General features: G+C 46.3%; 1 protein-coding gene across 9 annotated transcripts in view; it reads right to left on the bottom strand.

Moving 5' to 3' along the window:
• tnrc6c1 (trinucleotide repeat containing adaptor 6C1) overlaps positions 1 to 16324 on the bottom strand; it is a 39771-nt gene that overhangs the window by 7493 nt on the left and 15954 nt on the right. For 3 of the 9 annotated variants that reach the window (XM_068578132.1, XM_068578133.1, XM_068578129.1), the window contains exons 5-20: positions 7567 to 10113; positions 5819 to 6013; positions 5326 to 5492; positions 5141 to 5227; positions 4773 to 4991; positions 4303 to 4473; positions 3851 to 3970; positions 3546 to 3629; positions 3113 to 3353; positions 2860 to 3024; positions 2428 to 2604; positions 1849 to 1998; positions 1378 to 1488; positions 808 to 1026; positions 283 to 356; positions 40 to 179 (exon numbers count right to left, since the gene is read on the bottom strand). In XM_068578132.1, the coding sequence (XP_068434233.1) occupies positions 40 to 179; positions 283 to 356; positions 808 to 1026; positions 1378 to 1488; positions 1849 to 1998; positions 2428 to 2604; positions 2860 to 3024; positions 3113 to 3353; positions 3546 to 3629; positions 3851 to 3970; positions 4303 to 4473; positions 4773 to 4991; positions 5141 to 5227; positions 5326 to 5492; positions 5819 to 6013; positions 7567 to 10113 (4867 nt within the window). Of the gene's footprint in view, positions 1 to 39; positions 180 to 282; positions 357 to 807; positions 1027 to 1377; positions 1489 to 1848; positions 1999 to 2427; positions 2605 to 2859; positions 3025 to 3112; positions 3354 to 3545; positions 3630 to 3850; positions 3971 to 4302; positions 4474 to 4772; positions 4992 to 5140; positions 5228 to 5325; positions 5493 to 5818; positions 6014 to 7566; positions 10114 to 11563; positions 11693 to 16324 lie in introns of those variants that run through there. The other 6 variants (XM_068578137.1, XM_068578131.1, XM_068578130.1 and 3 more) reach the window with 6 other exon arrangements.

The following is a 16324-nucleotide window of genomic DNA, read 5'->3' as shown; positions in this document are numbered from 1 at the left end:
TGAGCCAAATAGTCGAAGCATTTCAAAGAAAAGATGTACATGTGCAGGGACTTCTGAGCCTTGGCAGCTTCATCCTTGGAGCTGTAGCGCACCACAGCGTTGCCCTGCGTCAGGTTGAGGTGGAATGTGATGAGGGGACCGTGTTGCATGCACAGTGTACGCAGAGTCGAGCCGTCAATCTGGGTCACAAACAAGCACACGGAGAGAGCGAGGCCATGAGTGGAAGGATACAGTTCATTCTCTGTGAGGTAAAAAGGAAGCAGCTGTATTGTTAACTGGTACCTGTGGAGTGAGGTTCCTCAGAACCAGCCAGCTGCTGGTCCTGGTAGAGCTGTCTGTACTCCACGTGGTACCTGCTGTTTATAAGAGAGAGAGACACACACACACACACACACACACACACAAACACACACACGCTTAACAAGCTTGTGTGGAACCAAAATCAGTTACTAAATGGGTGGTGTCAATTTCCACCCAGTGTCAGTTGACACCCGCTCAACCACAACACAATCTTCTTGTGTCTGTGTCAATCTTGCCTCTACCTGTGGTTGTGTGCCACATCAAAGTGTAGCTTGAGCTTTGAGTACACTCCTATTGCAATCTTTACAACCATACACAGTAACACAATATGACTCCTTTATCTGACCTTTAGACAATTCACAGCAGAGAGAAATGTCTTATGGTTTGTATCTCAGCTATGCAGTCTGACTTTATTCAGTTATTTTATGATATATATATATATATATATATATATATATATATATATATATATATATATATATATATATATTTGCACTATCAAACTACCTGAGGTGTAAGAGCTGCTCCAGCCTTGGGCCAGACCCAGGGAGTTACCCCCCCAGGTTGAAGACGGCTTGGGGTTGGTGAGGCCAGGTGGAGGTCGGGAAGGGGCCACGTTGCTGCTCCGGGGGCCCTGTGGGACCTTCCACAGCTCATGGGACAAAGAGCCCTGGCTGTGAGAAATGGGGCCTTGAGACCAAGTAGATTTCATCTCTGAAAGTTTACCTGGATGGACAAGAGTGAAATGTTGACAGCTGTTCCCACAGGAGGGAGCCCTGCATAGCGAAAGGGTAGTATTTAAAAGTTCTTTCATTTTTATGCAAAGGAGAGCACTTCCCATGCCACACACGAGGAGGAAGGATTTACGCTGGATACAATAACACCAGAGGGGTCACCGCATGAGAGGCAAAGTTAAGGGAGAGCTCAGGAGAATCATATTTCATCAGAAGAATGTATGGACGGGGAGATGTGGTTGAGGCTCTGGTTGATACAGTAGTAGGAGGGAGAGGATAATGTTGATGTGCAGTGATTCAGCCACTGCAATGTGGGGGAGAAGGTTATGGATAAACCATGTACCTGCATCGTCCGACTCCGGGGACGACAGACTGAACGAGCTAGTGTAGGCACTGACTGGCCAATCACTGGACGGAGGCAGAGCCTCGTTCTGAGATGAAGTGGGAGAGGAGCCTAAGCCGATGCAATCAACACAAACAAATAGACAAACACAAACAAATAAGGAAAAAGTAGCAGAAAGAGAAAATGGAATAAAAGGAAAAATGCACGACAGATGATGACAGTAAGCTTATAAAAGAAGAAAAGACTGGCAAATGACAATGATTATAAAAACAGTTAAAAGTAGGAAAATGAAGAACAGAAGAGTAGGAAGCAGGCTCTCTGGTGGCAGCAGCTGCATGATACTGTCAGACAATTTTAAGTGGGCTTTAAATCGATGGGGGCTTGCTCCATGAAAGCACAATTCACAAAAACATCTTCCTGAGTATCTTACAAAGACGAGCACTCAGGCCTCGCTTGAAACCATGCTCTCACCTCCGCTCCGGTCCCGCAGCAGGTAGCGGTTGACATCTTGGATGTTGGTGTTGATGGTGGGCCCGCTGGGGACGCTGCCGGGAGTCGCATTAGGGTCGGTGTCAGGGTCAATATTCTGGAGGCCCTTCCAGGGCACACCGGGGCAGAACTCTGAAAAACAAAAATGAAGATGTTTACAGATCTTTTTTTAAATTTATTTTTTTAACTCCAGCATAAATACCCACCGTTACCTATTGACTATGTAATGACGGTACTAACTGCTACCAATCAGCGGGCAACCAGACATCAACTTTGGATTGGTGAAGTTTAACTGGACGGGTAATCTATTTGTTTATAGATTGAGTGATAGCAGTCCTGTCTTATTGTACCCCATATTTCAGTCATGGAAAAGTGATGATAGTGGTGGGAAAAAAATGCTCCAGTATGAAAGGAAATCAATGGAAGGGTCACAGTAAGAGAAAGGAACACAGCAGAACTGTTTCAACGTGGTTAACAATAGGAAACAAACTGGTTAAGAGTGATCAGCATCCGGCTCCCTACGACAAACCATCAATAGAGAGTTCTTCAAATGTTCCTAACCTGGTGGCCAGTTGATATTTGTCCCATTGGTCATCTTATCACTGGTGCTCTTGCCCTGCCCCCAGCTGTCTTGGGGGACCAGGGGGCTGGTAGGAGAGTCTGAGCTGGACATCAAGTTGTAGGGGCTGTAAGAGTCCTCCAGCTGAGGGGGCTTCCCAGGCGGGCCCAGGTTGGAGCCTGAGAGGAATGGAAATAAAATAATTAAATATTCAAAAAAAGCAGCAGACTTATCCAAAATGTTTTCGTCCATTTAAATGGAATCAAAACATTTTGGTTTCTCGCTGTTATCTAGCGTACATTTTTTTCTCCCCAGATTATTATTATTAATATATATATATATGTATATATATATATATATATATATATATATATATATATATATATATATATATATATATATATATTTTTAATTGTTGCCATTTCTTTTCTCACCATGCTTGCCCATGCTGGGCTCCAGAGGAGAGGAGCTTCCAGAGAGGCTTTCGATGGAGTTGGGATGCGTCCACTGCGACAAGCGCGATTGAGGCTGAGGGGGTTCCTTCATAGACAGACTTCCCACCTCCATGCAGTTTACATTCATGTTTGAATTCAGTCCAGCTGAGGAGACAGACAGCTGTTAAAACACAAGCACACAAGGTTTAACGCAGCATTATCCATTTGCCGTTCAAAGAGAAACGCCACTCACAGAGAGAGTAGGGGCTGTAGGCGTTGGGAGATGACTGCGGCTCTTTGGTCTGTAGGTCAGGGAGGCCTGGAGCTTGGGAGTGACCTGGAAATAAATCCAAGGAGGATTTGGACCCGCCAGAATGCAGGCCCGAGTGGGACGGGGGCGGCTGCTGTTGCTGCTGCTTCATCAGCAGAGCCTGGGCCAGCTGACGCTGGTGCTGTTGGATCTGCTGCTGCATGTTATTGATTGTACGTGCAACCTGGGACAACATTGCAATAGAGACATAGTTAGGATCTATAATGTGCAGGTGTTACAACAACTGAAATTAAAATTGTCCCAAGCTATTTTTAGATCACAATCAGCTTTATTTATGGAAAATCCATTATAAGTCAGAACATTTCAGTGATCATAGTGAGGGATTAGAAAGCAGGAAGTGTAGAGGAAAACTCACTTGCTGCTCTTGTTGTCGAATGGGGCCAGAAACGTTGCGCTGCGCCTGCAACATCTGCTGCTGAATTTGTAAACGCTGGTATGCCTGTGTGACAGGAGGAAGCATGGGTGCAATGTCAAAAGATGTCACTGCGTCTATATATCCAGTTCTAACTCAATAGCACCAAAAAATAAGAGTAACAGTTATAGTCCAACTAAAAATGCTCATAATGCATGTGGTCTTTGTAGCTATTTGCATTCTAATGCAGACCATGGTTTCTAATGTATCTAATAAACCTAAGAGCAGACGAGGCTAAAGCGACTCACCAGTTGCAGCTGGTAAAGTTGATTCAAAAGGGTCATATGTTGAGGGTTTATTGGTGAGGTTAAAAGTGCAGGATTCAGGCCAATGTTTTTTGCTGCAAACTGTAAGAGCTGTGCTTGAACCTGAAAGTATCAACACAATAAAACAAAAGGTTTGTATCTCAATTAAAATGTAAAACAGAGTTTGTGTTTGGCGCATACACTGTCTATGCGGACATGAAGTCCCATATCTATTAGTAGTAGTAGGCTCTTAGTTCAAGTTTGAAGAGGTCTAAACTGCTAAATAATAAATGAGAAACTTATAGTGGAGATGTTTTTTTTTACTATAATCTAAATATTAAATATTCATCAAGGCATACATTGAAATGGTTAGTTTATATTTATATAATAAGTGAGAAACGAGGCCATGTGTGCTACATTTGTGTGTGTGTGTGTGTGTGTATATGTGCCTCTACCTGAGGGGACAGAAACTGAGGCACTTGAGCACGTGGCTGAGAGGAACTGAGAGGCGGCACTGGCGGCTGAGGAGGCGGCTGCTGCTGATGCTGCTGATGCTGCTGATGCTGCTGCTGCATGGCCCGAGCTTGTGCTGCTCCACTACCGCCAAACATTCCACTCTGCATCTGCTGGACAGACAACGTCAACTTCAGTCAAACGCCGTATCCTTTTTTTCTATCCCACCACAGTGAGCTTGAAATCGATTGTCTACATTCATGGGTTTGAAAAAGACAATGCATGGAAATATCGTGCAATGCGGTTAGTAGCAAAACACACGACACCTAAAACAACTTGGGGATGAGAAAAACATTGTTGATCTGTTCTGATTTTTGCATTTCCTGTGCACCAAGAATATGCCCCTCCGAACCAGACAACTAAATGGTAATTAAAAAAAAATAGACTAAATCATCAAAATTGTGTGAATTACCTTATCCATGAAGGGCAAGCGTGGGTCTGCCGAGAGGTCTTTGGAAAGAAGCGGAGGCCGAGGGCAGCTCATGGGCTTGTTGATGAGCCCGTTGTTGTAGTCGTGGCCGGCCATCCCCATGCCCCGCTTGTCCAGCTCTGTCTTCTTCTCCAGCAGGGCACTCATGGCCTGGTCCAGGCTCATGTTGTTGCTCTTCAGAGCCTCCTCTGCTGGATCCCTCTGGAAAATAAACAAGAAAGCATTAGAAATATAGAAACAAACCATTGCTAATTGAAAGTAAAAAATAAATACATTCATGAAATAATCACAGTGTTTGTCCTGAGACTTGTTCGAGAGCAGTGTAATAGTTAATCGTCACTTCAACTTACAGGGAAACCCATGTCTGTCAGCTGTTTGATGAGACGATTCATGATCCAGGCTTCTTCTTGCTTCCCCTGGACCTTTCCTTGGGAGAGCTGATGACAGAAAATCAGCATTACACAGTGTCAATCATATTTACTCAAATTAAATAGAATTGGTTGTCTCAAGGACTATTCTGCATCCTGCTTCATACTTTCTGTGGGCCCTTTTTAGATGCATTGCCCCAAGAGTTACAGGAGGAATTGCTCTCCTGGGAGGCAACGCTGTTCCACATGTCTCCTTCCTCAGCGTCCCACTGACCGCCCGACAAGTTCATCTCTTCACCTCCACCTCCCCATCCATCTTGCATAGGTTTGGGAGCTGGGAAACACACGTCAAGAGAGGATGTAAACCAAGCACCATTAAGGAAACACACTTTGACACATGCCTAATGTGATAACGTTATGATGTTGTCAATTATTACTGAAAGTTACATTGCACATTGCTGTATAAAATTAATCTGAACTGGCCACGAGGGGGCAGTGTTGATTTTGAATGTACCATAGTGATGTCCTTGAGTGACTTCACTTATCAGAGGAGAGCTACACGTCTATTCAGCAGTGGAGCGTGTGATGGTGTTATTCCTTAAAAGTTCACAGATTTGGTAAAGACTAATTAGTAAAACCATACAGGGTTAAGCTATTTACCAGGTTTGCAAGATGCAGATGTCATCGTCAGGTTGCCCCTGCCGTAGCTGTCCGGGTTGCTGTCTGCCCAGCCCCCACAGCTCCCGCTAGGTTTGTTCCAGGAAGACGTCCCATTGTCAAGGCTAACCGGAGCGGGTACCGTTTCCCCCCAAGAGCTCTCTGGTTTTGTGTGGGAGCTTGATATCTCTCCCCAACCTTGAGGACACACAAGGACAAGGGCTTGTCAATATAAATACTTTCAAGTACATTTAACAATAAATAAATAAATAAATAAATAAATAAATAAATATAAAATAAAAAAGTGCTTTTGGTACAATCACAAGTTAATACAACCTCAGGCATTTTGTCTTGTCAGAGAGACAAATTGGGTTATTCATTTCCAAATGCTCGCCGTCTACATTTTTTTAGGTTTTCAGAAGCACAGATAAATAAATGTTAAAAATGTATCTGCATTTTCACATGGCACTTAACAATCAAAGTTTATTTTGCTCTGTTACTGGTTTGTTGAATTTACAAGTGCTACAATGGCATTTGTCAAAAATAAATAAATAAAATGGCAAAGTATGTGGGTCAAGTACTTTGCGCTTGCTTCAGTTGGCATCGTTAACTCTGACTGAGCCTTAACACCGTCAAACTGTTTATCCTTCTGTTTTAGAGTGTGAAGTGCCACTCGTGCAGGAAGTCAGAACCCTGGGCTTGGCTTCGCAGGACGGTTAACAGAGGGAGAAGATACCCATTTAAGATTTGGCGCAGCCCGTTTCCTCTTGGCATGAGAGACACAGCACCGTCTCTGGGCCTCTGGCAGTGCCATGCTCAGCTTAGCTCTCTCTCTTTCTTTCTCTCTTTCTCTCTCCAGGGAGAGGTCAAGTCCGAAAGGCTTCTCCACAATTATAATTAACATCCAACCTTCTCACATGACTGGCCGAAGTGCTAGACCTCGCGAAACACGGCGTACTGGGACGAACACAGTGAAAATCAATGTCCCCACAGTCAGTTCGTTAGAAAAAGTATTGTGGAGTCATCCTTCTTTGTCGTTAACCTACTATAGACTCAACAGCCCTTGTTTCTCCAAAAAAGGGTCAGCTATCAAGTTTTATTGGGAAGCAAATGATTGCAATCTGGGGACCTCATGCAGGGTCAAGTGAGGACCAGCAGGGGGCGTCAGCTCCTTCTCATCTCTGACAGGGCCTTGCTCCACCTCCTCCCTCAATCAAGTGACAGATGGTAGCTCCCATATAATCACACACTTCCGATCCTTCTCAAACAGTTTGTGGTGAATCTCTATTTTCACGAGGAACTTTGTAAACAGCATTCTTGTGCTTCCTTTGGGTACCCATGAGAGGTTTCCAGGGTTACCCGCACAGAAGTGTCTGTTGTTGTGAAATGAGCCTCATGGAGGGACAGAGAGCCCTTCTTGACTCATTTGGATAGTTGATGAGATGGAAATCCAAAGAGGACAAACTAGGTCAAGATTTTACCTTTAAGTGGATCAAGAGATTGGTGCTCAGCTGTACTACGTGCTAACTGCACAACCAGCTTTCATGTTTGACACCTTTACTTTGAACGGTGAAAAGGAAAAGATGAATGCTAAATTATGTGAGATCAAATCCCTTTTAAAATTTGAAAGTTGAGAATCTAATTTATCTGTTTTCCATTAGTGAAATCATTTGAAAAGACTTAGCTTAATAGCGTGTGGTGAGCAATGTGGCACTATTACACATTGCAAAAATAGTACTACAATGTCTTACCTTGAGTTATTAAGGGACTTCTGTTGTGAGACGGCCCAGCCTGGTGTTGGACAACAGGATCCATCGGCCCACTGGTGGGCCCTGGGTTTTGGGAGTTTTGGGAGTGGTTCTGTAAAGGTGCAGGTGGCCCTTGATAGGGGTGATTATGAGAGTGGGAATGGTTGTTGTTGGAGCCTGGGGGGTTATTGCCTCCAGTGGTAACTTTAGGCTGGGACTTTCCTGGATTGTTTCTGTCCCACAGGTTGACTGACTTGCTATAGGTAACAGGGTCGCCCCAAGCGGAGGTTCCGTCATCTATTTCCATCTTGCGTCTGATTGAAGGTGGGGAGGGCTCTTCCCAGCCTGAGGTATCAACTGAGGACTCCTTTTTACTGCCAGGCCAGCTTCCACCCTGCTTCACTGAGCCTGATCCTGCCCAAGAGCCCATGTTCCCTCCCGCACTATTACTACTATTACCACCACCAGCACCACCACTGGGTCCATCCTGAGGCTTAGCCCCCCAACTTTGGGGAGGGCCACTGGGACGCTGGCAAACTGTCTCTCCCCAGCCCCCATTTCCTCCAGCTGCAGGTATTCCAGGTCCTGAAGAAGATGCTCCCCAACCTCGTGGGTTTTCCTTCCAGCCCCCTGCTTCTCCCTCCCAACCTGGGTTGGCGGGACCCTTTTTGTTCTCCTCTGGTTCTCTCCAGTCCCCTGCATTATTGCTTCCTCCACTATTTCCCCAGTTGTGGGATGCTTTGGGTTGCTCTCCCCAACCCTGGGATGTTGTCTTGTTGCGAGAATCATCCCACCCACTTGACTTCTCTTCTGCCCAGGATTGACCCCCATTCTTAGGTATACTGGACGTGGGGGCTCCTGTGGGTGGATTGCCCCAGCCACCAGGGCCACCTGGGGGCTTAATGTTGTTGGGTGGCTCTCCCCAACCAGAGTTAGGTTGGTTGTTTGCAGCTATGCCTCCACCCCAACCTGAAGCTCCCTGAGAACCAGGCACATCATTTTTGCTCCCAGGATCAGTCCTATGAGAGGGGCCCATGTTAGTGTTGGAGGGCCCCTGAGCGTCATTTGGAGTGGTTGGTCCAGAGCCCCATGAATCAGAGGTTGCTTCATTCTTGCGTTTAGAATTTTTCATGTCCCAGGATGTGTGCTGGCGAACAGGGGTCTGTCCCCAGCCAGTGTTACACAACACCCTGGGGTCCACATCCTGGGCAGGCACCGGAGGGGCTGGATTATCTCTGGATGAGGAGTCTCTGTGCTGGGGAAGTCCTTCCATGCTGTCACTACTCCCTTCACTTGCAGCAGCTGTGCTCACTGCTTTGTTCCAAGGACTAACTTGTGGGTCCTGGGCAGGAGAGCTCGGGGCAGCCCAGCCTCCTGGGGCGTCCTCAGTGCGCTGCTTCCCCCAGTTTCCACCAGACTGGTCACCCCAGCCTCCAGAGTTTCCTGCTCCACCTCCTCCACAGCCCCAGCCAGAGTCCCATCCAGGTGCCTCCTTAGATGAAGGTGCCTTTGAGTCGCCGCCGTTACCCCATACGGAGCTATTATCCTCTCCATTGACCTGTTGGCCCCCTGGGGGTGTCTGGCCCATGGAACCCAAGCCTACAGGTGCACTACCCCAGCCAGGCAAGTTGCGGATGGGGCTGGGGGGTTCCTGCTTATTAGTGTGATTTGGTCCATCAGTTTTAAGGTTCTGAGGTTCTGAACTGAAAGACACATTCGTGGACGGGGAGGGGTGTGGCTCTGAAGTGTCAGAGGTTATTATGCTACCCCAGGCGCTGCCAATCCCCGTGGAGTTGCTGTTAGTGTTGATTCCGGTACAGCTGCTGGTCTGGGCTGGTAGGGGACCAGGCGGATTACAGAGGTTGGTTGTAGGTTGAGGAGGTGAACTGGTGTTGGCTCCTCCTGAGCTGCCTCCCCCTGTGCCACCACCATCATGTCCCAACATAGGCCAGGCAGACGGATTGGCATTAGGGTTTAGGTTCAAGTTAAAGTTGGTGGTGGAGGGTGATGAAGAGGACCCCCACCCCCTGCTGCCTCCTCCCCCCGCTGGGCTGTCATTCTTCCCTTCATTTCCCGCTAAGGACTGAGGGGGGCAATGGGAGGGTCCAGGCCCAGAGCCCCAGCTGCGATTGGCTGCAACCTGGCTGGAGAGCATGCTGGTTCCAGTATGATTGGCAGGGCTGGGCCCACTGTTGACCTTGCTGCTAAGGTGGTTGGCAGAGAAGTGGCCTGTCTGGCTATTGGCCCCTGTGGCCATACTCACTGTACTACAACTACTACTAGTACTACTACTGCTGCTGCTGCTGCTGCTGCTGCTGCTGCTGGCCAGGCGACCAGGGTCAGTGTCCAAAGGGCATCCTCCTGGAGGGGCCTTGCTCTGGCTGAGGGTAGTAGAAGACCAAGCCTCTGGGTTTTTGTGGTCAATGATTAGTTGATCCCAGCCACTAAGATTGGTGGAAGATGCAGCACTTGTGGCACTCCTGTTGGCTGGCAGCTGTCCCCAGAGGGGATTATCATACTGTGCTCCCTGGCCACTCTGTGGGGGCAGTTCTGCAGGGGAGGAAAGCAAAAGAATAGAACATGAGCATGACCAAGAGGATGAGAGAAGAGAGGTATAAGTTATGGACGTCATCACACCCACATATGCTCAGTAAGGTTGAAATACCATGGCAACATATAAGATGTCTACTTATGCATACACAGACTTCACAAGATGCTTCATTAATGAAAATAAATACCAACTGCACTGGAAATTCAAAACACAGAGAATGATTCATATCATAACTGAGGTAGCTTTAATTAGCAAATAAATACAACATGTATGCACTCTGTGATATAAGATAAGATGAGCAAATATTGTGTTGCTTCTTCAGTGATTTAGATTTTTTTTTTAAAAATACTTCATCAAAAAGAGGACCTTTAGATTTCTCTGTGGGTGCATGCACCACCAATTAAAACAATAAAAATGACCACATTCAGGGGCTGTATTAAGAAAGTATGGTTAAATATGAATAAAGTGGAGATTCTACCACAAAATCTTCAATCTTTAATCAAAGTCTTCAGATAATAAATGTGTTTGTCACATATGAAAAAATAAGCCCTAACAGCTAGGTAGCATCCTTTCATAACAGGTCACTCCAAGAAGAATGCAGCCGAATTCTCCTTAACTTCTGACCCTCTATTGTAGTTATGACCTCTCCTTGACACGACGCACATGAAGCACAAATAGTCTGCACCAGCCCCAGGCAGCCTGTGTCCTCACCAACACGTCAGCCTCCATCTGCCTGTACAACTGCTCTGACAAACCAAAATAATGCTCTGGCTGATTTCCCTTAGATCCCCACGGAGTGAGTCGAGTGAGCTCCCTGGAGTTCCATGGTGCATATGGATTGTGTTGGTACAGTTGCAGATGATAATTGCTGTACTGATCAACCCGCTGCCACCTCATTGCCACATTTCCGCTGTCCCTTGTGCTGCAGGGGCTTGTTGTTTACATTTGCCTTCACATGCCTGCGAAGTTTGCACATGAGGGAAGTGACAACATCTATGTACCACCCTCTGTTTTCAAGCGTACTTCAATGCTTGCAACTAAAGGAGAGATAGGAGGTAGTGAGAGAGAAAGGGGAAAAAAGAGGGCACTGTGTTTCTAACACACACACACACACACAGCGCTGTCGTTCTGTAGCGTCTCTCTACTGAGAAGTGCAGGACCGCCATTTTCTCAGTCCTGAACCACAGCCAAAAAAGCTCTGAGCTACCGCCTGAATCTCCACTACTGCAGCTTTAAAAGCATGCATGTCTCAGTCACAATAATAAAAACTAAGCAAAAAAACTCAACACTGCATGCCTGCAATGCACTGTCGAGGCAGCTGTGTGCTCATCCGCTGAGAGTGTAAATTACAAGCCAGCAAAACAACACAACAGATGCGAGAAGAGCAGAAGAGAAAAAACTGGGAGGCTGAAGAGAAATGAAGATAATGAAAGAGCAGTAAACAAATACCTGTGGAGAGATGCCTCCCAACCATCCTGTAAAGAGCTAGGTTTTGTGCGACGTAGCGACCATCCTTGTTTCAATATGTCTGCTCTGCTCGCCAAGCCTCTGAGGCTCATTTTTGAAATGCTGCCAAGAAGTTGCACAGCTCTTGCGCGGCATGAGACAACCCCCACCACCAACCCCACTCCCTCCCCCACTCCCCTCCCTCCCTCCCTCCCTTCCTTCCTTCCTCACCCCTCATGTACTCTGTCCCTCCCACCAACACTGCTTCGCCTGGGTCTCTCCTCTTCTATCTATTGCCTCCCTCTGGCTTTATTTATATCATGCTCTATTCCTATCCTGACGGAGGATATTCTCCCTCTCTGGAAAAGCACTGAAAGAACACTGGTTGGGGGAAGGGATGGAGAGATTTTTTGGGGGGGCGGGGGGGCAGTATTAGTATGTGCGAGCGTGTTTATGTGTGTGTGGGCTTGGTTAACAGCTGAACGCTAAAGCCTGGAGACTTTCATTATGCACTCACAAGGCATGAGGTAAAAACAAAACAAGAGGGAGACTCTTCCAACCCTCCCCTCACATCTTTCAACCCTTCAAAACTGTCACTAAATATTTAGCCAGGACCACTCCATCTGCAATTAGCACTGCCGCCAACAATGGAAAGCCTCTTGAATAGCAATGGCAGGCAAAGAGAAACCCCACAAAAGGGTGCCTTCTGCACCCCCTCTGGTGCTGGAATGACAATTTTCTCACACATGCACGTGTGTATGTATGAGCAGGCATTTTGTCAGATCACACATGATGACAAATGTCTGTTTTGTGACCGCGAGCCGGGATTGCTGTGATTACAAGCAGCAGCACCAATCTTTGAAAGGGAGGTGGGGGCTTTCTGGGCACAGGGAAAGGACATGAAATGAGCAAGCTCAAATGGATCTGAAAGACATGCTTAAAAGAAGGCATACAGGGAGGAGGATAACTGTGATTAGGAGCCCCACAAAAAAAAGAAAAGAAAAAAGAAGCTCAGCAGTCTCCTGGATCAAGGCTGGTATTGTTTACAAATGATTGCAGCGCCCACGTAACAACACAATAAGTCAATGTTTTGTAGAGAACAGAATCCCTTTATGGCGGAGGTTCAGCCCCCTGTGCCTCTCCACTGTGAGGACCTAACATGCGGTGAGGTCGTGCCATGCAACTGCATGACCGCTTGCTCCCTTTGTGCGTTAACATACACAGAGTGTACACACTGCATCTCCTGTGTGGATGCATGCACACAGGCAAACAGAAAAACACACTTCCTGAATGCTCAGATCAACAGGAAATCCTTCTCTTCAGGCCTTCCTTCAGCCTTCAAACTTTTTTTATTTGACAAGTAGACACTCATGTACGTGTAAGTGAAGTAAGGTGTGTGGCTGTGTGTGTGTGGGGATACAAGAGACGGGCAAAAAGGGATCATGAGGAATACAAAGATGGATGTTGAGCGATGGAAGGAGGAAGTCATCTAGGAGGACTGTGTGGGCCTCAGCTGGACTGATCCTGGCTTAATGAAGTCCCGAGGGGCAGAGGGAGCGAGGCAAAGAGAGAGAGAGAGAGACAGAGAGAGAGAGAGAGAGAGAGAGAGAGAGAGAGAGAGAGAGAGAGAGAGAGAGAGAGAGAGAGAGAGAGAGAGAGAGATGTACCATCTCTGTGTTTAATGATTGATTATTTAACTGATGGACATTTAATTGGCAGCTATAAGAATTGATAATCGATTCGTCATATTTGCTTGAATTATTTTATTAAGCTAAACCTTCACTGGTTCTTTCTTATCGGCTCATTTGATGCTTTTCTTTGTCAAGATATATGAGTTACAAAGTTTGCATCAGAGGGAAAATAATGTGGAGTCTTGTACTTCTCTACTGAACTGGCTGATGTTTGTGTTGTGCATCTCACGTAATGCCAAAGCAAAATAGCTGCTATCAACTATAGACCAAACCAGGTCAGTTCTTGTGGACTCAGCATATACATAACACTTGGCAGCCTTTTGTTACTGCTACTTTTAGGAATATGCTGAAGAGGCACAGATAGTTTGTTGTAATGCGTTCATCCTTGAAGAAACAACAGCTGCTTAATGAGAGGGACTGTCCAGAAATATGTGCGATAAATTTAGTTTTGTATGGGTGCTTTCATTGTGCCTGTTAATGCAACGCTATTATCTCAAGAGAAAACACTAACAGAGGGGCAAAGCATGCATTTTAAAAAGTACACATCTAAGACATCTGGTGGGCATGTTTGCCTGGGAGTATCCTCTTTCTCCCCCTCTAAAGGATAAACCAGGTCAAGGGCTTTCTCCAGCATGCCAGTCTTAAAATAGCTTGGTCTCTCACGCCTCCTACGTGAAAGGCCCCTAGGATATGGATTGTTAGCCAAGCAAAAAGCAACACCGCGAGAAGGCTATAATAATGGGTAGATTGACAGACTTACATATTATAGCATGTGCAGCCTGACTAATCCTGGCTGCCCTGGGGCCAAAGGGGGTATGTGTGAGCTGCGGTCTCGGTATAGCGGAGGAGGTTATGAACATGTGCATCGGAGAACAACAAGCAGAGAGAGCGAGAGGGGCCGGGGAACAGAGCGAGTGAGCGAGGCAGAAAAGAGAAAGAGTGAGCGCTGAGCATTTGTGGTTAACAGAAAACTGATGTTTAATCACATCACAAGACGTCCCAGTCGTCTTTGTGGGGATTCCCAAGGCTCTTTTACAGCATCATCAGCAGACTTAGAGAGCGCATCAAGTCTGGTATGCACACACGCTCCCTGTTCACTCGACGAGCTATCATCAGCACATTAGCTGCGCTGTGTCTTCACTAGCCTGTTTACATTAAGATGCCATTTGTTGACGTGGGCCTCTGTTGTGCTGAGCGAGTACAATGCCCACTGGTACATAAAACCTCAACCTTTACTTTATGGGCTTTAACTAAGGAGTGTTAGACAAATGCAAAAGGGAGTAGCTATAAGTTGTTCATGATATAGCCAATGCATTATATGACTACACGCTAATTAGATTAGTTAACAGTCAAATGAAGTCAGAGAAGGCCAGGAGTTCATTATTGTTGCTGCTGCTGCTGGCCTTTACATCAGAGTAATCCCATCAGCGTCAAGCAGTGCAGGATAGCAGAGACTGCAGAGGATGAGAATGTTTATGTGCACATACTGTATATGTGGACAAACAGACCACGTTGATCAGCCTGACTTTTCAAGAGAGTCGACATGTGACCGGGTAATGAAAGCCGGCTTGAGGAGAGGTGGAGTCAGCGGATGTCGAAGAGGGGAGTGAATGAATGCAGCTAGTGTGCTCTTACTGTTTGCTGTCTGCAAGAAATTAAACAGGGAGGGAGACAATAGTTGTATCAGTAGACAAGGCTGTAGGGACGGTAGTGGAGGTGGTTTTACCTGAAGCACTGTGTGTGTGTGTGTGTGTGTGTGTGTGTGTGTGTGTGTGTGTGTGTGTGTGTGTGTGTGTGTGTTGTAAATAATATTGCAAAGCAAGGAAACTAAACTGATCGTTAAGGGTGCCACGCTCATGTGCAAAACCTTTCTGTGCACCGGTTCAGCATGTTGTGTCTGTAGAGGTATACAAACACAAATACCTCCCACTGGACTTCCAGCTGTCTTTCAGTCTGGAAGCTTCTCCTGTCTGTTGTGTCTCCGTCCTCATGTAATCAGTCGGTTCAAAGACACACAGAGAGCAAAAGCAGAGCATGGCAAGCCTGCCAGAGAGGGGCGGAGAGAAGCAGCAGCTTTTACCGTAAGCCATGAGTCACTGCAGCCCACAGTACTGGACCTCTGCCATGCTCACTCTCTCCTTCTTTCTTTCTTTCTTTCCTTCTCACTCTGTCCTTCTATCAGTGCCAGGTCAGGCCCATTGAGGCGCCCAGCCAACAAGCTCGCTCTATATGGCTCCTCCTCCAAAAACAGGAAATACTGAGAGGCTGGTCAGCAACGCTCAACAGAGAGTGGGAGGATGATGATGATGAGAGTGAGGAGGAGGAGAAACAGGGTAAATATCTCATCGCCATGGAGATAGAGCTGCATTCAAACAGCATCAGAAGGGTTTGACGATGCTCAGACACCACTTATGGTAAAAAAAAAAAAAAAAGAGTTTTCCTTTCCAGACAATGACAAAGTGCTCTAAAAATAATTTTCAACATCTTCATCTTCAAAGAGCACATGGCACTTAATTAATAAAAGACCTTTACCACTTGAAAATACATCAGGACCTGGTTTACTGTGAAATGCAGAGTTCTGGGAAGTAAAACATACGCACACATACAGAGATAGCCAGCTGTGTTTACTTTGCATCCTCAATCCCTGTACTCCACTATCCTCATTTCTAATTCCCAGCAAGGCAGAGTGAAAATAAACAGCAGCACCTGTGATGCAAGGTGCCTTAACAATGCTCCTCATGCAAAATGCCGTGTTACAATCACAGTGCCATACAAGTAGATATATAGCCACCGTCAGTCAAGAATTCCAATGCCCGTTCATGCAAAACACAACCAGTGTGGGGCACAACCAGAGTCAAACCCCTGTCAGGAAGGATTGCGCATGAAAATTGGCAAATACACCCAATGTGAGACTGTATGATAAGTAATATCAAAGTAGTTCAACTCTTCAACACCTACTGCCGCATGTAAAGAAATCCAAAACCCTTTTCCAATACACGTTATTTGCATTTCCCTTTGAAACCGCTAAAAAAAAATAATGAAGAGACAGTGTGTCGCCAACAGAGTGTCTCGG

The sequence above is a fragment of the Clinocottus analis genome, unplaced genomic scaffold, assembly GCF_023055335.1.
Source record: "Clinocottus analis isolate CAN_PGR_092001 unplaced genomic scaffold, fCliAna1.0.p SCAF_16, whole genome shotgun sequence".
NCBI lineage: Eukaryota > Metazoa > Chordata > Actinopteri > Perciformes > Cottidae > Clinocottus > Clinocottus analis.
This window is presented reverse-complemented; position numbering and strand designations above follow the sequence as displayed.